The sequence below is a fragment of the Ambystoma mexicanum genome, chromosome 10, assembly GCF_040938575.1.
Source record: "Ambystoma mexicanum isolate Mex_15411 chromosome 10, UKY_AmexF1_1, whole genome shotgun sequence".
Taxonomy (NCBI): Eukaryota; Metazoa; Chordata; class Amphibia; order Caudata; family Ambystomatidae; genus Ambystoma; species Ambystoma mexicanum.
Window position 1 is genome coordinate 21,223,710 of NC_090932.1, and position 21,981 is coordinate 21,245,690.

General features: G+C 44.8%; 1 protein-coding gene across 3 annotated transcripts in view; it reads left to right on the forward strand.

Moving 5' to 3' along the window:
* Window positions 1-21,981, forward strand: part of LOC138491108 (probable cation-transporting ATPase 13A4) — a 1,567,030-nt gene that overhangs the window by 1,215,665 nt on the left and 329,384 nt on the right. For all 3 annotated transcript variants that reach the window (XM_069617430.1, XM_069617431.1, XM_069617432.1), the window contains 2 exons: window positions 10,542-10,666; window positions 11,169-11,332. In XM_069617430.1, the coding sequence (XP_069473531.1) occupies window positions 10,542-10,666; window positions 11,169-11,332 (289 nt within the window). The remainder of the gene's footprint in view (window positions 1-10,541; window positions 10,667-11,168; window positions 11,333-21,981) is intronic.

Below are 21,981 nucleotides of genomic sequence, written 5' to 3' on the forward strand. Positions count from 1 at the left end.
ATAAGATAGTGAAACGGACGGATAAATATACGTAACAGCATTGAGTGTCACTGTGTCACATTAATATGTACAATATGTAAGTGCTGTAGCATGTTACATTACATTGCTGCACGTGAATGGTGATTTAAAGATGAATGGAGGTTCAGAATATGAAGGCACTATCTCTAATGTCTATAATACGTCCAAGTATTGTTGTATGGGTGTAGACCTGGGGCACCAGAAGAGTGCACCCCAGACTGAGTTAAGAGGCCATCGGTGCACTCCAGAAGAGTGCACCGCTGACTCAATCAAGATGCGTGCATCCCAGAAGAGTGCATCCCAGACTGAATCAAGAGGCTCATTGGTGCACTCCAGAAGAGTGCAAGCATGAAGAGTGCTGTACCCTCAAAGTAAACTCTTCTCAGGGTCTTACCCCTTTTTACGAAATGTCTCCTCGGGTGGGTTGAGCAAAAGAAAGCTTTATTCCAAATACATCAAATTGGAAAATAAATGCCAAAAATGGGCCCTAACCCGGATGGCACAAGTAGGGGTGGGGGCTAGAAGTGTTCCATCCAAAATATATTTCTTAATCAGTCACCATTGAAGGATCCAAAAGAGTCCACAGTGTCCACAAAACTGCTCGAAAGCCCCAAACATGAGTGGGAATCCAAGCACACATCCAGTTCAGCAGAAGATATAGCAATCCAGATACCAATCACAACCAAATTTAATACCTCTCCAATAACCTGTAGCCAGGGGTCCAAAAACAGCAAAACCAGAGAAAACATAGGAAGAGCGCCATGCCAACAAGAAACAGCTGCTGGGCCGTGCCAGTGCTTATCTTAACATGCAGGGGTACACGATTGCTTCCACGTCATGCAATAGCGTGTTTGATCACGTGAGCTCAGCCGCGATCAGAAGCACAAGAAACGGGGTCCAGTGTCCCTCAAGCCTCTTTGCGGTGCCAGGGAAAGCACCAGAGCCATTGCAAGGGATTACTCCCTCCAACATCTCTAAAGAATGTGGTAGGCAGGCCCACATAGCAAGGTACTGCAAGGGAGAGAAGCAAGAGCAAGGTCACAGATGGCTATGAGGGTGCAAGCAGTGAGGGATACACTGTGAATGAGGGTCATAGTGGTGAATGCCAAAGAAAACCATGTGCCCTGATTCAAATAAATGGCATGCACACACAGGGGGCCATCTTCTGTGTCCTGTGGATCTGGGCACGTGCTGGTAAACAAAGTGGCAACACATTTCTACTGACATCTGTATTGATCCACAGGATTTTATTTCAATTTGTCAGGTTGGGGAACAGGAATACTGTTGCCAATGCAATGGATTCTTATGGAATCCTCCTGAATTTACCAAATCCCATGGGACTCCTTTGTAAATGTCCCCCACACGCATTAATTGCAGGAGGTATTTACACTTTTGCCAGCAGGTTGCTTTTTACCTTTCCACTGCCTATTGGAAAAGTTACACATTGCATTGAGGGGAGCCTTTGCCCACTGAAGTGGTCTCCTCTACCATGATCTTCATCATGCCCTGCATGGCAAAGTCTAACCTGCACCCCGAAGACGGTCTAAATGTCCACCTGGGGCTGTGGCAGGTCTTGCTGCGGAGAACAGTGCGGTGGCCGAAGCAAGGCTCCGGAGAAAGTCGTCTATCTGTGCACCTGATAAGCTTCTTACTGCACAGCCATATTGTGGTAGGGCCGCCTTCTGGCCGAATCTATATATCGATTCACACTACCCCTGTGTGTATGATAAACCTTAGGTGTTACCTTCCCTGCAAAGTAATATCCGTAAATCAACAAGTGCATGCACTTGCAATATAGTGTCTTTTATACTCATAAATAGAAGCCTTTTAATAATGCTCTCACTCTCTTGTTTAGCCTTTATGCACATGTATTTCCTTGTTGAGATAAGCTATAAGCAGGCAACATAGAATAGCCAATACACATACAGTTCCTAATAACAGCAATACAGTCGTGGAAACCATTCCACTCTTCTAAAATGTTAAAAATGACCTACTACCAATCACAGATCGTATGTAGCCATTGTGGCCCAGTAACACTTAGAATCTTCCTCACAATGGCGACGCTGTGGATTGGGAAGCCAGGGGACAGGTGAGGTTATACAGACCAACCTCTGGATGACCCATTAGCTGCAAAGGCTTACAGACTCTGTCAACATGTCCATGGCTTCTATGGTAATTACCTAATAACAGCCTAAAAGCGATCCAGAGGCATGGATCAAAACAGATTACAGGTCAAACGCGTCAAACCCTCCTGCAAAGGAGTCCTTTCGCCCCTTCCTCTGGGCTTTGATGGACCCACTTAAGTACGAGGGGCAACACAAGTTATGTATGGACACTGCGTCAAAAGTCGGTACTACCCTCAAATCAGTGTATCACCAGCAGAGGAAAGATTGAAAGGCTAATCTAACAAAAATACATTACGCTGGCCCCTATTGGTCTTCCCATGAAAAAGAAAAATGTATGTTGAAAGAATTGATTAAAATGGCTCACTCCAGGTCCCAAAATATTGAAATTGTCAACCAATTTGGCAAAGGGACTTTGCACTGCAAAAATACACTTTGCAAAACTCTGGTGTTTCTTGGCAGTGCTAAGTCACTTTGCACTGTGCAACAAATTCCTTGAATCAGACCCAAAGTCTTTAATATTTCTGCCTGTGTGGGTGAGAATGAGTGAACACGGAATGCGCAGGAAGATCCTTGCTGTTTCAAAGGTGAGCAGATGTGTGATGGAGGGAAGGCCAGACTATAGTGAAAACAATGAGTTGAAACCCTTCCAAAGAGTCAGCGGCGAATGTTCTATTGTAGATGCAAGTGAGAAGAGAGCAAATGATTCCTCCATCAGCGTCACACAACAAGGTTGTGATGCTTAAACACTAAGGCCAACTTGGTGTGTACAAAGCAAAGGCCCTCTTTAGAGACAGCATTTAGTTGTCTTGTAATGGATGATATGATCAAAGAGTTGATCCAAGATTGCTGTAAATGTCAAGGAATTGACAAGGTGTTAACCTCGACCGGGATAGCAGTGATGTAGAGGAGCACACCTTGTTTATATGGGCTTTTACGTTATGGTACTTGATTTTCAAAACTGTTACTCTTAACTTTTAGGTGCTAACAGAGTCGGATTCTGGACTACAGAATCTAACGTACATGAAACAATTTTGGGATCACTTTAGCAAAAATGACCTAGGCTCTGTGCACACAACTATGCAATAATAGTTTAAGTACTATATTCAATTATGATTTGCTGCAATTTTGATTACTTAAACAATATTTATTTGTTGGTAACTGTTGTACCCCATTCTTTGGCTAATTTGTTCAATGCTCCAAACTTAAATTCGTAAAGACATTTTTTCGCATTACTTCATGCTTTACAGTATAACAAAGTGAAGAATACTTAAAACATTTCCATATTTAGTCACAATTTACACAACGAAATGTAACACTTTCTCAACCTGTGGGTACATTCACTATTATTCTGTGAGAAACTTTTTTTAGTCCATGTTTCAAAGCGTCTGGTTGGCTGACACGCCAATAGTTTTTTTCGGGGTTTCTCTATTGCACTACGCGTTTCGGGCTCTGTACGCCCTTCATCAGGTGCGGATCTGTACCTTGTTTCAATAATTAGAGTTCTGAAAATTAAACATAACATATATTTCTATTGAGTTCGTTTGGCGATGTTTGTTCAGTAAGTGTTAACATCATAATTGCTGTTCTCATTCGTTTGGCAGTGTTAATTTAAGACTAAAAGTACCTTTAAATGCTGAAGATTTTATCATCTTGTAAAACGTCTCAAAAACGTGTCAGTACTGCTTGCTCAGTTAAATACGGCTCTCCGAATGCTCTTCCTTGAAGTACCTGTAAAGATTAAGGACTGAAAATAAAAAACGAAAGGTATTCGTTTTTATTGAGGCTGTCAATAGTTCTAATGAGTGTGGGTTTTGTGCTGGGAACAGTCGCTAAGTCATGGCGCTGTGCCCCAGTCGCAAAACCCTGATTCATGGATTTGTCAAGTGTTTTACATTTCCTATGTCCGTGTGGTTTACCCTGCTCTCGTCTGTTCGATTGTTTTCACCGGATGGCTTTGTTTCGTTTTTGCCAATTCGTATAGTGTTCTTGCCTCCAGTCTGATGGTGTTCGCTTATTCCTCCATTCTTTCGTCTTTCCGTGGCGTTCCTGGCAGCAGAAGGTGGAATCTTCGTGTTGTCCAAGTTTGCTTATCGCGTCTCCGTAGTTTTGTTGGTTGTGATGGCAACCATGTTCAGATTGGTCCTACTCCTCTTTCCATATGGTCGCGGGTATCCGTTTCTATGGTTCTCCCCACGCACCATCTTGTAGTAACTACTGATGGCCCGTCGCTGTGTTAGAAGATACAGAATTTTTCGTGATGTATATCTTTGAATGATATACTGATAATTTACAGGGTTCTGTCTCTTGATATTTGTTCAGTTGTTCATAAAGATAGATGTTACATTCGTCTTTTGATTCCGTTCATGTGTTTTTTTTGTAATCACGGAAACCAATGGTTTCAAATAACAGACATAGTTGGAATGACTCATGGTATATTTAAGTCATGCTTTCCTCAGTGTATTTACTGGATGCATCCTGAAGCACTCACGCTGTAGTTGATGATGTGTGTATTTTGGCCATCATGGCTCATGATGTAGCCACCTGTGATTACAAAAAAAAAACACATGAACGGAATCAAAAGACGAATGTAACATCTATGTTTATGAACAACTGAACAAATATCAAGAGACAGAACCCTGTAAATTATCAGTATATCATTCAAAGATACATCACGAAAAAATCTGTATCATGTAACACAGCGACGGGCCATCAGTAGTTACCACAAGATGGCGCGTGGAGAACCATAGAAACGGATACCCGCCACAAATGGTCTTGATATTTGTTCAGCTGTTCATAAAGATAGGTGTTACATTCGTCTTTTGATTCCGTTCATGTGTTTTGTTTTTTGTAATCAAGATGCCCAATGGTGCACTCCAGAAGAGTGCACCCCAGACTGAGTCAAGAGACCATCTGTGCACTCAAGTGCACCCCAGACTGATCCAAAGGCCCATTGGCGCACTCCAGAAGAGTGCACCCCAGACTGAGTCAAGAGGCCATCGGTGCACTCCGGAAGAGTACACCCCAGACTCAATCAAGATGCCCATCAGTGCACTCCCGAAGAGTGCACCCCAGACTGAGTCAAGAGGCCATCGGTGCACTCCGGAAGAGTACACCCCAGACTCAATCAAGATGCCCATCAGTGCACTCCCGAAGAGTGCACCCCAGACTGAGTCAAGAGGCCATCGGTGCACTCCGGAAGAGTACACCCCAGACTCAATCAAGATGCCCATCAGTGCACTCCCGAAGAGTGCACCCCAGACTGAGTCAAGATGCCCATCAGTGCACTCCCGAAGAGTGCACCCCAGACTGAATCAAGATGCCCATCGGTGCACTCCAGAAGAGTGCAAGCATGAAGAGAGCTGTACCCTCAAAGTAAACTCTTCTCAGGGTCTTACCCCTTTTTACAGAGTGTCTCCTCGGGTGGTTTGAGCAAAAGAAAGCTTTTTTTTCCAAATACATCAACTAGGGAAATAAATGCCAAAAATGGGGCCTAAATCGGACGGCACAAGTAGGGGTGGGGGCTAGAAGTGTTCCATCCAAAATATATTTCTTAATCAGTCACCAGTGAAGGATCCAAAAGAGTTTCGGTAAACAAAACCCACACTCAATAGAACTATTGACAGCCTCAATAAAAACGAATACCTTTCGTTTTTTATTTTCAGACCTTAATCTTTACAAGTACTTCAAGGAAGAGCATTCGGAGAGCCGTATTTAACTGAGCAAGCAGTACTGACACGTTTTTGAGACGTTTTACAAGATGATAAAATCTACAGCATTCAAAGGTACTTTTAGTCTTAAATTAACACTGCCAAACGAATGAGAACAGCAATTATAATGTTAACACTTACTTAACAAACATCACCAAACGAACTGAATAGAAATATATGTTATGTTTAATTTTCAGAACTCTAATTATTGAAACAAGGTACAGATCCGTACCTGATGAAGGGCGTACAGAGCCCGAAACGCGTAGTGCAATAGAGAAACCCCGAAAAGAATTATTGGCGTGTCAGCCAACCAGAAGCTTTGAAACATGGACTAAAAAAAGTTTCTCACAGAATAATAGTGAATGTACCCACAGGTTGAGAAAGTGTTACATTTCGTTGTGTAAATTGTGACTAAATATGGAAATGTTTTAAGTATTCTTCACTTTGTTATACTGTAAAGCATGAAGTAATGCGAAAAAATGTCTTTACGAATTTAAGTTTGGAGCATTGAACAAATTAGCCAAAGAATGGGGTACAACAGTTACCAACAAATAAATATTGTTTAAGTAATCAAAATTGCAGCAAATCATAATTGAATATAATACTTAAACTATTATTGCATAGTTGTATGCCGAAAAGTGTGCACAGAGCGTAGGTCATTTTTGCTAAAGTGATCCCAAAATTGTTTTGTTATCCTCGACCGGGCCAGTCCCATGGCAGCACTCAATGTGCCCAGGTTCCTGTGGCAGTAGGTCGCTCCAGAGAGTTTTTTGGGCCCCTTGAATGTTAGAGGTGGCTGCTGGTTGCATTTAGTATTGGCCAGTAGCGTGCATCCCAGCTGATATCAGTTCAAAGGCATAAACCAATTTCTCCAGACGGTCTTTAGAACGGACGGATTTCCCGCTAGTTTTGTGGTTGATAATCGCACACGGATGCTTCCGCAGACATGCTCTCATTTTTCATGAGTGATACTCGCACTGTTCTCTTTCATCCTAGGGTCAAAGGTTGGGTTGAAGGTTTCAATGCACTCCCAACGATGTTAATAGAATTGCATGCTGGCCTGCGTTTCCTTCCTTGCCCACAGCGCACACACTAATCTGTTGCCTAGCAACATGATGTACACTCTTGGATGAGTACTCACCGCAGGATACCTAGAGGATCTATTAGAGTTGTTGGTTAAGAGAGCAGTGTGCCACAAGGACGGGAGGTTGCCGGGATGGATCATCACTAAACCTCAAGTTATCTTTAGGAATTACCTCTCTGTCATTTGTTTAAGGTGGTACTACAAACACGCTCACATCAGGGGGTGCTGGCCACACACCTACGACCCACGATTAGACTATGGTTACGTGGATCAGCAGAGATATGTACGGAGGGCTGACGTTCTTGAAGTCTAATAAACCTGGTCGCTTGCTCCGGTCCACAAGGAAGATTACAACACTGTCCTTGTCCCCACCAGCCCCTCAGAGAAGGTTTGGCATAACGGAGGGCTTCTCATTCGGATTTAACTAAGAGCAGCAATGAGCATGGATCAAGTTGACACAAGATCTCACACCATGATGAGTCTAATTTTAAAATCTGGACGCACACCGCTATCGGTGGTGTTCAACTTCGACATGGGGTTACCGTTGGTGGCGGCGTCTCTGTGATTCTCATTGCCTTCGCTCAAACCATGTATAGACTTTCTGGAGAATCCCAAGCCGGGTTAAGGAAGGATCCTGTTTTAGTTTTGTTGGCTGCATGGTGGGGGGGGCGGGGTCTGAAGATAGACCTGCTATCAGGGAGGACCTGGCAAGAGTGGTTTCCTGTAAGTGCCCTGAGGGCAGCAGCACATGCATTATGACTGGCTAGGAACTCATTCACATGGTGTTCCTGCTATCAGTGGCAGCTCAGCTGGCGATTCCCCTGCAGCACTCAGGTTTAAATCCCATTAAGGGGGAGTCTGTAACTGACTATTGTCTGTTTTTTAAGTGGAAGACTGTGGTATGGTTGAGCGCTTTAAGACTGATTGCAGGGTTGAAAGTGGCCACCATCTCCTGCTTATCAAGTTCTCATGTTGGCTCTTCTGCTGCTGGCAAGGGGGAAGGGGCTAGTAGGTTGTACCCGGTAGTGCCACAGTTGCTGGGAATGGCAGCTCGATGGAATTATCGGGCTTGATGGTGAAGTCATTCCCCCTGCCTCGTTCAAGGCTATTAGGTCTGACCTGGAGATCCTTTGAGACCAGTAGAGCACAACCTGTGGAAGTGATACAGCCTCAGCAGATCATGTCCAAAACCTCACCGTAGGCCAACCCAACACACGCCACCATTTCATCTAAATACTTCTGGTTTGGCAGGGTGTGCAGGCGGGGGACAATGTCATAACTCTTGCAGTCACAAAGTTTCAGGATAAGGGGCACGGCCCCCGCTGTGGACATCGACTCAGCTAGACATCAATATTGCACTCCAGTGAAAAGAAAAAGATTGACGCACCGTCCAGGACTTGAGAGGATTTAAAGGTGGGTGGGGCATGTTGTGCACATAATAAACAATACACTGGAAGACACACATGATGTAAGAGGAAGAGAATCAACAAGAAACATGAGGCTAAAACAACACAGCGCATCTCCCTCCTTAAAAACTATTCAATGAAGCAGAGATGTACGCCTTCCCCATGGGTTGCCCCCTTTTTTGTTCCACATGGATCAATCATTCAGACAAACAACACCTCTGTGTCTCCACTAACTAGGATCGTATGCGAAAACCTACACGCTTCTTTCTATACAAATCTGGGAAATCTGACTTAACAACTGTACCACTCTCACACCTCCAATCCTTGGTCCACTCTTTCCTATCACATCTTGTCTCGACTTTGTAGCCCTTACAATTCTACTTATTCTTTCGCCCCTTTATCATCCACCACTTTCAGTGCTGACCTTTCCATGCAACCCAGACACAATCTAGAGTTTCATTTGCCACTCATTAGTAATTCAAGTGTACACGCCTCTGTGGCGGCATGTCGGGGCAGTCGGTACTGAGAGACCCGCCCCATCATCCTCCCTTCTTCACTTCCCTCCCAAGGAGAGAGAAATCCGTACTTGACCCATGTCTGTTTCCATAATTAGTTTCGCTTCCACTTCCTTTGCCTCCTCTACAGGATTTCGAGAGAACATCTTCTAGCCCCAAAAGCAACCCTGCGCTTTTTCAATCACTGAGTCTATGGCACCAGCTCCTATCAGAGGCAGAGACCATTGTATGTTCTCTCTTAGCATCCTCCAGCCTCAGGAAGGCTCTTACGCCTGGCTCACTTGCATCTGTGAAAAAGATTGTGGTGAAATTGTCTTGGAAGCTCGTGACAACTGGATCCTTTTTCAAAGCTGCCATGAAACCCCCATGAACCCTCTCCTGTGTTCATCTGTCCCTGCTTCAGTCCTAGGAAGGATGCTAGCTCAGCTCTACTGCCTTGATCCTCAATCCATTGGGTTTAACACCTTCCCATGAAATCTTGTGTCCCAGATAGTTCACTTTTGAGACTCAATTTTCTTGAATTCTTACTTGACTTCTTCTAGAAGGGGTAAACGCACTCTCCTGACTCATGCAGAGACCAGAACAGTATCAATGTTAGCTTGATCAGATGAGGGAATCCATTTAGGCACCTCACACCTTTTTGAAACACTTTGGGAAGCCAGGACACAGTATCGCCACGGATACCGGCCACTTACTCCTTAGGTTGTGTGTTCTTGTCATCTCCTGCAACTGTTAGCACATGTTGCACAGTACTGGGATCAGGGTGAATGTAGAGTTCTGCTTGGTCATCCCAAGAGAGCAGGCAACCGCCTTTGCCTGTGACTTGTCCCACTGTCTTGGCCTTTGTCCCTTTGAAGTTCAGCCTGGCGTCAAATCCTCCCATAGATGTTCCAACAGTGTCTGAAGACTTTTTAGGCAAATTGTCCAGCTAGCCTCCCGAAACATGTGTCAATAGTGATGTGCTTGATCTAATAACCAACAGAAGGAATGTTACTAGTTTTGGTTTCATTCAACAGGCTGGCTGTTTCATTTGCTCCATCTATGATGAAATCATTGAGTTGGAGAGTTGAGTTCACTAGGATTTTTGGTATTCTTATATTTAATTCTGAAGTTGAATATTGTTCATGATACATAGGAACGTGTTCAAAGTTTGAAAGCTAGTAACCAAAAGCTGTTTCGTGCCTATTCGGCACTTCTTCAAGGCTGCACTATTAGCTGCTGTATTGCTAACTGGAATCATTCAGGGCCTCCTGTGTTCATTTACATTAAAATAGACCACTTGCGTTTGTCTTAATAGAACGTCTTTGCAGGTTGACATGGCAGTGGCTGCCATGGCAACGCTAACCACTCATGTTGCATGCTACAATTACAGTGTGAGACGGAAGGTCACATTACCAAGTGAGATGGCATTTCAGCATCATCCCAGTTGTCATTTTACATTCAGTACCAGTTTGATTATCAAACATGCGTCCATCTCACAGGGGAGTGTGATTTGGTCATTCCCTGTTTGGTGAGACACCCCAACTCCCGCTCCTTCCACATTAGTGGCCAGAGACTGAATAAATCAAGATAGATAACTTAGTCCTCAAGACTTGGTCGTTCCCTGTTTGGTGATACACCCCAACCCCTGCTCCTTCCGCATTAGTCGCCAGAGACTGATATTTGTCTTTTTCTCTTATTCAAAGGGAAGACGTTGAGTCTAGCCTGGAGTTTCTTGGGCTTTTGGTGATGGAGAACCGGCTGAAGTCTGAGACGAAGCCGGTGTTGCAGGAGCTGATGAATGCCAGGATCAGGACTGTGATGGTGACAGGTGTGTGACTGGGGGTCTCATGTCCCACTATGCAGGCCTTCCACGTGGCCAATTCCCATGTCAGTTTCTTAAAACATCCTTGAAAGCAATGCCTTGAGATACAAGGACAACACCAAGGCTGTCACCAAAGAACTTCAAACAGTGAAAAAGGGACCTGAGCACCAGCTAAACGGTATGGGTCACTTGAATAATACAAAACACATCACACCTGTTAGAAGAGCCCATCAGACTTACTATATAATGTTGATCTATGGGCAATAATACAAACAGTAAATCAAACTAAATATGAGGTCTGTGAAAGCCTGTTCCGTATCTTCTTAACGAATGTGGGGGTCTATTGAAGAGGTTGTTGATTCAATTCTAAGCCCTTAAAGGCCACCCCCCTTTCTTAGCTCTTCAAGCTACTTTCATTGTGCTTCAGTGTCTGTGATCTCTATGAACTAATACAACGTGGCAGGTCTGAAGAAACTATTGGGCTGTTTCTTTCTTTCATGTTTCACAGGTGACAACCTTGAAACAGCTCTCACTGTTGCAAAGCATTCAGGGATGACCTCTGAGACCAGCACCCCCATCCTGGTAGAAGCCTGCGGAGCAGAAGGAGCGAGCCCTGCATCAATCACTTTGCGAATGGTTGAAAATACAAGAAACACGTTTCAGTCAATAGAGGTAAGCAATGTATTGAGTAAAATAAGAACCGGGGCTGAAGGATAATGCCATCTATTTATAACTTAGGGGGGTGCTGCTACTGGCATAGAATTGTAGGTCATTGTCACCAAGCATCTAGGGTGTCATTTTGTGCATGCCATGGCATCTTCCCTGGGGCTATTCAGTGAGCACTGATGTTTTCATATATGACTTTAGTTTGGAGAAATTAGGAACATAAACGTCACACCACTGATCCAGGAGCTGCGGACATGTACGTGGGTTTTTATTGGAGTTGTATGTGTCATGAAAGGCTCTCTTTATCACTTTAGTTCTCTTGTTAGAACTTCACACATTTCTCACGGCATGCTCACTTTTAATGTGTTGCGTCTGCTCTGTGTGCACCACTTTGTCAGACGCGTTCCATCTGATGAACATCGGTTTTATTTTCCTCTATGCTTTGTCTTATACTTCTCCCTGGAAAATTCTGCCAGGTGGTCAATCAGCCCATCATTCTATACTCTTGGTGGACCACAAAGGAATGTCCAATATCTAAGAGTTCCTCAATGGTAGACCCCGCAGGACAGTCCCGACACCTGCAATTGCTCCATGGTGGACACCACAAGAAAGTGCATCCCTCTGGTAGGACTCAATGGTGGCCTCCACAAGACACTGTACTTTCATCTTAGGAGCACTCCATGGTGGACTCTGAAGGACAGTCCATCAATCGGAGAGTGCTTCATGATGGGCTCCTTAGGATTCCCAACGATGAGCCAGTTCTTCTTAGAGGACTCCCCAAGACCATCCACCCGTCTGCGATTGTTCCTTGAAGAACTTGCCGGGACAGTCCACCTATGTGGGAGTTATCCATGGTAGCCCCCGGAGGATGGTTCATACTTCTGGGAGTGATCATGGTGGACTCGACAATACAGTACCTCCATCTGTGACTGGTTGATTGAGGACTCCACACAACAGTCCATCCATCTGGGACTGGCCATTGTAGAACTCCACAGGAGATTCGAATAATTGGGAAGTAATCAGTGGTGGTCTCCGCAGGATAGTTCCCCTATCTTGGTGTGGTCAGTGGGGGATGTCAATGAACAGTCCATCCACCTGGCATTCCTTATAATTCAATCCAGAACCCTGATATTGCCCCTAGAGAATGTCATAAACTCTACATGCTAACACCTATTGTTTTTATTTGTATTATTTGGGTATTTATTGAGCATGGACATAGCTTCGGAAAGCAACAGAGTGCTTCACAATCATATTGGGACAAATGTCTTGAGGGAAGCAGATAAACAATGGAAGAGGACGGGCTTGAGTTTCTTCCGGAACTGTATAAGCGACTGGTGAGCCTGATGTTGTCTGGGAGGAGGTATCAGAGGCTTGGGGCATAGATGGAGAAGGCGTGTCTTCTGGTTCTCTCCTTCTTGCACAGTGGGAGTTCAAGTCTGCAGATGTCATTACTTCTGGTGAATTGCAGGCCTCTGAGGATGCTGAGTTTCTCAGTGATGTAGCTTGGTTGGGGATTTCTGGGTGAAAGCCTTCTAGGTGATGCAGAAGGATTTGTAGCGGGAACCAGTGAAATTCGATGAGGGTAGGGTTGATGTGGTCGAATTTGGAGAGCCCTTTGATGAGTCGTGCTGAAGCATGCAGGGCATGTCTCAGGGGTGCCAAGGTAGACGTTCGAAGGCCTTCAAAGGGCGTCAGTATCATCCATGTGGGAGAGGACCACATTTTGGACAGCAGATCTGAAGTGGTTTTCTAGGATGAAGGGCTTGATTTTCCACAGGAGATAAAGCTGGTACAAAGCAGTTTGTGTCTTCCTTTCTATGTGCTCTTTGAAGGGCAGATATCTGTCCATGTCAAAGCTACGTGACTTGGCGCAGCTGGGCAGCTGTATTGTGAAGACCTCGAGGCTCATAGCTGTGAGCCAGGTCTGGAGGTTGGGGTGTTTGGTGTTGGTGGTCAGCATTAGGAATTCACTCTTGAGGGGTTGCACTTCAGTCAAGCACTGGACATCCATGACTGGATCCATGTGAGCCAGGCCTTGAACCTGTGAAAGTCTTGAATGGGGGATATATTGAGGTAGAGCTGTGTGTCATCGGCATGTTGTTGGATGTGGCTGTCGTGTGGAGTGAGGACAATTCAGCGTAGTTTCATGGACAGGTTGAAGATCATGGGAAGAGGATAGATCCTTAGGGGACTTCACAGTTGATGGGTAGAGTTGTCCATCTGGAGGACTGCATTTGGACAAACTGGTGGTGATTTATAAGGTCGGATTTGAACCGACTGAGGATGACCTTGCAGGTCCCTATGAAGTAATTTAGATTGTACGTGAGTATCTTGTGGTCTACTGCATCAATACTGCTGGGAGGTCAAGGTGCACCAGGAGGCAAGGATGGCAATCATCGAGGATTTCAAGGGCATCGTCAATCACCTTGATGAGAGCCATTTCTGTGCTGCATGTGGGTCTGAAGCCAGATTGCTAGTACTGAAAGAGGTTGATTGCTTCAATGTGTTGGTGATGTTGCTTGACTACTGCTTTCTCAAGGATATTACATAGGAAGGGAAAATGGGCGATGCAGCAGTATTTTCTTATGTCATCGGGGTCCAGTGCTGGCTTCTTTCACCTACTCTATTGCCCAAAACCTCAATTGACTACGTTAAAATACTACAAAGGGTATCACATCTTCTCATGCCAGCTACAATCAACCATGCTAAATGTATTACATCTGCTCATCTCCGTCCTCATCAAACCCAACTAAATATGGTTCTCTCCACAGTAAGTGCTTTCTTTCTCTGTCAGGGCCTCTGCCTTTTCCTCCTCATGTCATAGCCTCTATGCTTTATTTCTCTGTTCAGTGCCTCTGCACTTTATTACTCTCGTCAGAGCCTCTGCCTTTTCGTCCTCATGTCATAGCGTCTACGCTTTATTTCTCTGTTCAGTGCCTCTGCACTTTCTTACTCTCGTCAGGGCCTCTGCCTTTTCGTCCTCATGTCATAGCGTCTACGCTTTATTTCTCTGTTCAGGGCCTCTACCCTTTCTTTTTCTCGTCAGGGCCTCTGCCTTTTCTTCCTCATGTCAGAGCCTCTACGCTTTATTTCTCTGTTCAGGGCCTCTGCACTTTCTTTCTCTCGTCAGGGCCTCTGCCTTTTCTTTCTCATGTCAGAGCCTCTATGCTTTATTTCTCTGTTCAGGGCCTCTGCACTTTCTTTCTCTCGTCAGGGCCTCTGCCTTTTCTTCCTCATGTCAGAGCCTCTATGCTTTATTTCTCTGTTCAGAGCCTCTGCACTTTCTTTCTCTCGTCAGGGCCTCTGCCTTTTCTTTCTCATGTCAGAGCCTCTATGCTTTATTTCTCTGTTCAGGGCCTCTGCACTTTCTTTCTCTCGTCAGGGCCTCTGCCTTTTCTTCCTCATGTCAGAGCCTCTATGCTTTATTTCTCTGTTCAGAGCCTCTGCGTTTTCTTTCTCTTGTCAGGGCCTCTGCCTTTTCTTCCTCATGTCAGGGCCCCTACCCTTTCTTTCTCTCATCAGGGCCTCTACCCTTTCTTTCTCTTGTCAGGGCCTCTGCCTTTTCTTCCTCATGTCAGGGCCTCTACCCTTTCTTTCTCTCATCAGGGCCTCTACCCTTTCTTTCTCTTGTCAGGGCCTTTGCCTTTTCTTCCTCATGTCAGGGCCTCTACCCTTTCTTTCTCTCATCAGGGCTTCTACCCTTTCTTTCTCTTGTCAGGGCCTCTACCCTTTCTCTCTCTTGTCAGGGCCTCTGCCTTTTCTTCCTAATGTCAGGGCCTCTGCCTTTTCTTCCTAATGTCAGGGCCTCTACCCTTTCTTTCTCTCGTCAGGGCCTCTGCCTTTTCTTCCTCATATCAGAGCCTCTACGCTTTATTTCTCTGTTCAGGGCCTCTGCACTTTCTTTCTCTCGTCAGGGCCTCTGCCTTTTCTTCCTCATGTCAGAGACTCTATGCTTCATTTCTCTGTTCAGGGCCTCTGCACTTTCTTTCTCTTTTCAGGGTCTCTACGCTTTAATTCTCTGTTCAGGGCCTCAGCACTTTCTTACTCTGCCTTCCCCTTTGCCAGAGTCTTCGGCTTCACCATCTTTGTTGTCCTGCTCTGCCTATCCCTTGGAAACAGTACTCTTCTTCACTTTCCATCTTGTCCCCATCTAACGCCTCTGCCTTTTCTTCCTCTGACATTTTTCTGACTTGGGCAGTGGCCTGGTCTCAAGTTGACTGCCTTTCAGTCTCCACTTATATCTCTATCCTTTTTTTGTTTTTCTGGTGTCTGGCTTTCATTCTCCATCATTCTCCAGATTTTACAATCTGTCCCTCCTACCCACGTCTCACAATTAGCCTCTCTTTTCTAGGAGTTAATATTCACCACTCCACTCCTGGGCGAACAATGTGTCCAGCCATCCTCCCCTCTTCTCTCAGTCTTACAATCCGGTCTCCAGGTCTTACATACAGTCCAGAAACCTTCCTGTTTGCTCCAGCAACCAGAGGGTTCACATGCCTGTTCTGGACATGCTCTATGGCAGGGATGCTTTGTAGTCCTGAGTTCATGGGGAAGTCTTTACATAGGTAAGCCACCCTCTTGGATGCCACTTCAGTCTGCTTTTTGTTTCTAGTTGGGAAGGAGCTGCTGGTTTGTGCCCCTGTCTCAGGCTGAGCTGTTTCTGAATTTCATTTGAGTGACCTCCTGTGTCAAACTGCTCACAGTATGTATTAAGCATTACTCTTGCGAGGAGGGCGTTTGGGAACCTCATTTTGCTCTTGTTTGTTGCAGTGCTGGCATCATCTCCATTGTTTATAATGGAAGCTCCAGGTGATTCTGTCTCCATTGTCCTGTCAATTGAGAGCGAGACATGAGTTTTCTCCTCCCCAGTGTTCCTGGTACTGTGGGAAGGAATCACTGGCGTAACGGGGGCCCCCGCATCCCCTGCTGTGCGTGGGCCCCCGCTAGCACATGTCCTGGGAGGGGGCCCCACTTGGAGAGAAAAAAAAGAAAAAACATGTTCATTTAATTTTTTTATATTTCTTTTTGAATTCACTCTGCATTCATCAATACATTATTTCTGTAACAGAAATCATTTTTTATGAAGGCAGAGTGTCTACAAAAAGAAACTTTCTTTTTGAAGTCCAAGGGCTCCCTCCACCCCATGACATGAAAGGCCCCAGGCTGGAGGCCGCCGTGTCATGGGTTGGGGGGAGCCCTATGACTTCAAAAAGAAATAGTTTATTTTTGAAGTCCCTCTGCCTTCATAAAGAAATTATTTCTGTAATGTTCCGTCCTTAACGGAAATAATTTCTTTATGAAGTCAGAGTGACTTCAAAAAGAAAAAATGTCTTTTTGAAGTAATAGGGCTCCCCTCAATCCCATGACGTGTTTGTGTATTTTTAAAGGGTGTACACTTAAATGTGTAGGTGGCTGCCTGTGTGAGTGTATGGTGAAAGGGTGCAGACAAATGTATGGGTGGCTGGGTGTGCTTGCGTGCGTGTACAGTGAAAGGGTGCACACTTAGAGTGGCTGCCTGAGTGTGCCTGCATGGTGAAAGGGTGCACACTTAAATGTATAGGTGGCTGCCTGTGTGAGTGTGTGTATATGGTGAATGGTGCGTGTGCCAGTGGGCGGGGGCGCAAAAATACCCTACATTTAGAGAGGGCTGATCCTTCAAATGTTGGGAGAGGCGCTAACTTCACGGGCTGTGGTGGAGGGACAAACTTATTTGTGTGGGGACATCTAACTACTTTACGCATTTTAATTAGACTATTCTAGTGCAACTTCAATGTTACAAGCAGTTAACATTCTCCTTTAAGTCTGAAAGCACCCACTTATGGACTGCTGTGAAAATTAGCGGTCTCCTGTTCCCTCTCTACCCTTGCATGCAAGTACTAAACCCACATCACAAGTTAAATTACCTACTAAAAAATGTGGTGTGTGAATGCAGGTACTAACAGTGTAATTGCTGGCCCTTGTTAACAGTGAAAACCAGGTGCCGTTTAACATCTGTGTGCTATTCTGTCCGGCAACTGCTCTGAAGGTTAGCCAGATTGAGTCAACATAGCCCAACATTTCAGGGGGGGAGTGCTGAAGCCCAGTCAACTCAATGGTGTTACGCCACTACTTACTGCAATTAAAGGACCGAACAATACCCTGAAGACACAGCAAAAAGAGATAAAAGTGTTATTTAATACATTCTATGAAAAGCTCTACAAATCTGATCTGACATGTGAAGATGTAGTGGTAGAACATTTCTTGAACTCATTAAACATGTCTCAACTGTCAGATGACCAGGCAGCAAGTCTTGAAGGAGGATTTGATATAGAGGATATTCGTCTGGCCATTTCAAAACTAACCGTGGGTAAATCACCTGGTACGGATGGACTACCTACTGAATTTTACAAGATCCTGAATGATTCTGCCTTAAAGCTTCTATGCAATGTTTACAACAATGCTTTTGAGACTGGCTCATTGCCTGATACAATGCGCCACACGCTAATTACGGTTCTGAAGAAGAAAGACAGATCAGTTACCAGATGCGAAAATGACAAGCCAATCAGCCTAATAAATACTGACTGTAAGATTTTAGCAAAATCTTTGGCCGTGCGATTGAAAACAGTTATAACATCATTGGTCCATGAAAATCAGGTTGGTTTTGTCGCTGGGAGGACAGTGGCTGACAACATGAAACACCTGTTACTATCAATTGAGAAAGGGCACAAACAGTCATTTGCCAATGCGGTGATCTTGTTAGACGTGGAGAAGGCGTTTGATGATGTGGAGTGGGCTTTCTTGTTCTCGTGTCTAGATAGAATGAAATTTGGACAGGACTTTAAGCATTGGGTATGGCTATTATACACAAATCCATCTGCAAGTGTGCTGACGAATGGCCTCATCTTGGATGCTTTCCAACTTCACAGGGGCACTCGACAGAGCTGCCTGCTCTCGCCTCTACTATTCATTTTAATGGAGCCATTGGCAGTACTATTGAGAGCTGATGTCAATCTTCAACCAATAATTGGGAGTGATCATGAGAACCTAATCTAGCTCTATGCAGACGATCTATTGATTGCTGTCCAGGATCCTGCAAATTGCATAGCTCACATGATGCGAGATATCCAGCAATATTCTGAAGTCTGGTTACACAGTGAATTGGAGTAAATCAGAAATTCTCCCAGTAAATACTCTCTGACAGCGGCACACATGTGCTCAATTCCAGTTTACTTGGTGCCCGGAAAGGATGAAATATCTGGGCATCTATATTGGTCAAGAGGTGATAAAGTTACCAACAATTAATTTTGCAATGATCCTACCAAAACTGAAATCTGACCTCGATAGATGGGGACTTTTGAGATTGTCCACGTGGGGGAAGATCAATTTTATAAAAATGAATCTGGCACCATGGGTAAACTATATTTTATCAATGCTTCCGATCAAAATACCAGGTCATCATTTCAAAGAAATTGACAGAATTGTGCAAAAGTTTATTTGGGATGGAAATCCGCTGAGGCTTGAAATGTGGAAAATGCAACTCCCCTTAAAGCAAGGGGAAATGAACTTGCCGAATTTCGCCGACTACCATCTGTCATTTGCCACTCGCCATCTATGCAAGATCATTGACTCAGATAAGGGGCGACCACACTATTTAACTTGGGAGAGCTGTACAGTATCACAGCTTGATCCAAAATCTCTATTGACAATCAAGAAGAAAATCAGCAAAAGGAAGTAATCCATTAACAGGATTCTTGCAGGACTGTTGGCATGGTAGTTCTAAACGCATGCGTGCAGAGCCTTATTCATTCCCTGATGACTCCATTTGGCTTAATCCGGCACTGCAATATCAAGGCAAAGTCAATTTTTGGCCAGAATGTTTTATAATGGGCATAAAATACCTTAAAGATCTGTTTGAGGAGGGCAAATGGGTCTCATATACACAGCTGAGTCGGTCATTTAACATGTTAGAATGCACGTTTGTAGAATACAGGAGATTAAAGAACATGATTACAGCGTGTTTGGATGTGTCTCAACTAACAGCTCAGAATGTTGCCTGGTCAGCCCTGCAGACCTGCATAAGTGCATCTCATCCTGCAACGACAGCAAATGGTTTTCTAAAAGCTTGCTGTAAGGGAGACCCAAGGTTGCTAGTCATAAGGGCTGAAGAATTGGGAGAAGAAGTCGATCTAAAATGTTGGCAACAGTGCTGTGGGAATACACGCCTGATGAGCGTGGACTGGGGCATTAGAGCCTCCCAGACAAAGCTGCTCTTTAGATCTTACTGGACACCCATAAGGTTTTTCAAAAGACAACTCTTGGAGAACGAGCTTTGCTGGAAGTGCAAAAACGCAAGAGGCACTCTCAGTCACTTAATCTGGTTTTGTCCAAAGACTCCCACATTTTGGGAGGGTGTGTGTGAGAGATTAGGTTTGGTTCTATGTTCTAATGTCCCCATGGTTGCCTTGCTGTTGGTTCTGGGTGATGTGTCTTGGTGGAGAAAGTCTCATTGAGCAAATAAATGTGGCTGCGCCGCATTTGCATGGTCGCTAAGAAGATGATTTTGAGATCCTGGAAATCGAGCAGGTCATTCTGTATCGATGACTGGGTGGAATAGCTGCTCACTATTTCCACCTATGAGAAAGCAATCTTTAAAAATACAGGGGACATTGACAAGTGCTGGGACATATGGGAAAGCTTCCTTGATGTATATGGGTGATGTATGCATTATATATGAACATTCACTTTTCATGCGCCTTGTCGTTACCATTATTTCAGGAATCGTTATGCTTTTTCTAAGTTGCTGTGCGATGCTTCTCAAAATCCTTATGCCTGATTATTGAAATTGATTGGAATTGGATTCATTGTTTATGAACTCTTACTGCCTTTTATTCTTTTCTTCTTCCTTCTGTTTTTCTCTTCTTTCTCTCATCTTCTGTGGTTAAATTTTGCTGTATCATCGATTACTGTTATTACCCTGTTGTTTGGTACACTTATGTTTTATTCTAATGTTGAGTAGTTGACTGGTTGTTATTGTACTTTGATTCTGTTTTCTGTATTGAAAATAATGTTTTTAATATGAATGCCTTGATTACTTATTGGTAATCATCATTACTCCTAGCCCTATTCTTCCTCGTCCCTGTACTTATGTATGGGGCAGTACTTGTGTGTGAGGCACTCTGCCTCATACACAAGTACTGGGATGAGGTAGAGGTGTATGGAGGTAATGCCTGACTCTGCTACCTGTAATCTGCATTACGCCTAGTCCCACTCTTCCTCATCCCAGTACTTATCTATGAGGCAAGGAGCCTAATATGTAAGCTCTGGGACAACGAAGAGGAAGATGAAGGTAATTCGGGGCGAGGAGTTGATTCTGGAGGTTGTGGTACAGGGTGGGAGGGAGAGGGGATGTGTGGGGGGGCGGGATTGTGCGATAAATCATAATGATTGTCCATGTGCAGGCTAATCAGGCATGATATGTGATATTAGTGGCTAAAGTCATTTTGGTGCAGTCAGTCTAGTCATTCCTCAGTTTAGTATGACTTTTTTTTTACTGTGCATTTCTGATAAAGCAGTCCTGCTAAGTGTAATTACCTGGCTAGACTGGCATTTGGGTCCTACCAGTCTAGCCATTTCCTACTGCAGCATTGTATATTTTTCTGGGCATCTGTGATAAAATTATATGATATAAGTCATTTATAACACGCCTGTACACAAGTGTTTCTAGGCGCGACAAGACAAGGGAGTGAAGACAGAACGAGGACAAGACAAATACTCTTACTAAGCCTTGTGTCATTCAGATTGTGCAAGTGCGAGAACAAGAAATGCAAGGGGAAAGGGAGGGGGGTAGTGCAAGAAAGAGGGGAGGGGAAAATAGGGCAGTAATGCTCTGAGTAAATGTAGCGCAGCTCTGGGTAGTGCAAGGAGAACACGGGACTGTAGGGTTACAGTTACAGCCTCTAAGTGTGTGGTAGGCCTGGAAGCAGTGCAAAGGTGACTGATCAAGAAAGAGCCTGGACTCAGTGAGACTCTCAGGGTAGCCAAGCAACCGGTCGGTAAAGCAAACAGGTAGGTCAGCAGGGGGGGAGAGACAAAGCAGAGGAGGAGAGGAACGTTTTGAGCTGCTTCCGGAACTTCAGGTGGTCCTCTCAAGTTTGAGAGGGGCAGGGAGGCCATTCCAGAGGGAGGCACCTGCAGATGAGAGATATACCCTCCACTCTCTGCCTGGAGAAGCATCTAACCCTTAGAGAGTTGGACGTAGCTGGGGGAAGGGCTCACGAAGGAAGGTATTTTGGAAGAGAGCGTTGGATGTAGTGTGGGGCCTGACCCCAGAAAGCATTGTGGACAATGCAAAGGGTCTTGAACTTGATCCTTGCAGCCACTGGGAGTCAGTGGAGAGATTTCAGGGCTAGAGAGATACGATCCCTGGGCTTGAGGCCAAGGATAAGTCTTGCAGTCCTGTTCTGGATTAGTTGCAGAGGGCGGAGAGTAGCAGACGGCAGATTGAGAAAGAGGTTGTTGCAGTAGTCCAGCCTCTAGAGAAACAGGGCTCTGGAGACAGTGGGCTTCTGGGGGAAGTGAAAAAGGGAAGAGTCCCTTTGAAGAGGAGCCACTGGTAGTGGCGACGTCCAAGATATGAAGAGAGAAAGAGAGAGTGGAGTCGAAGATGACACCAAGGT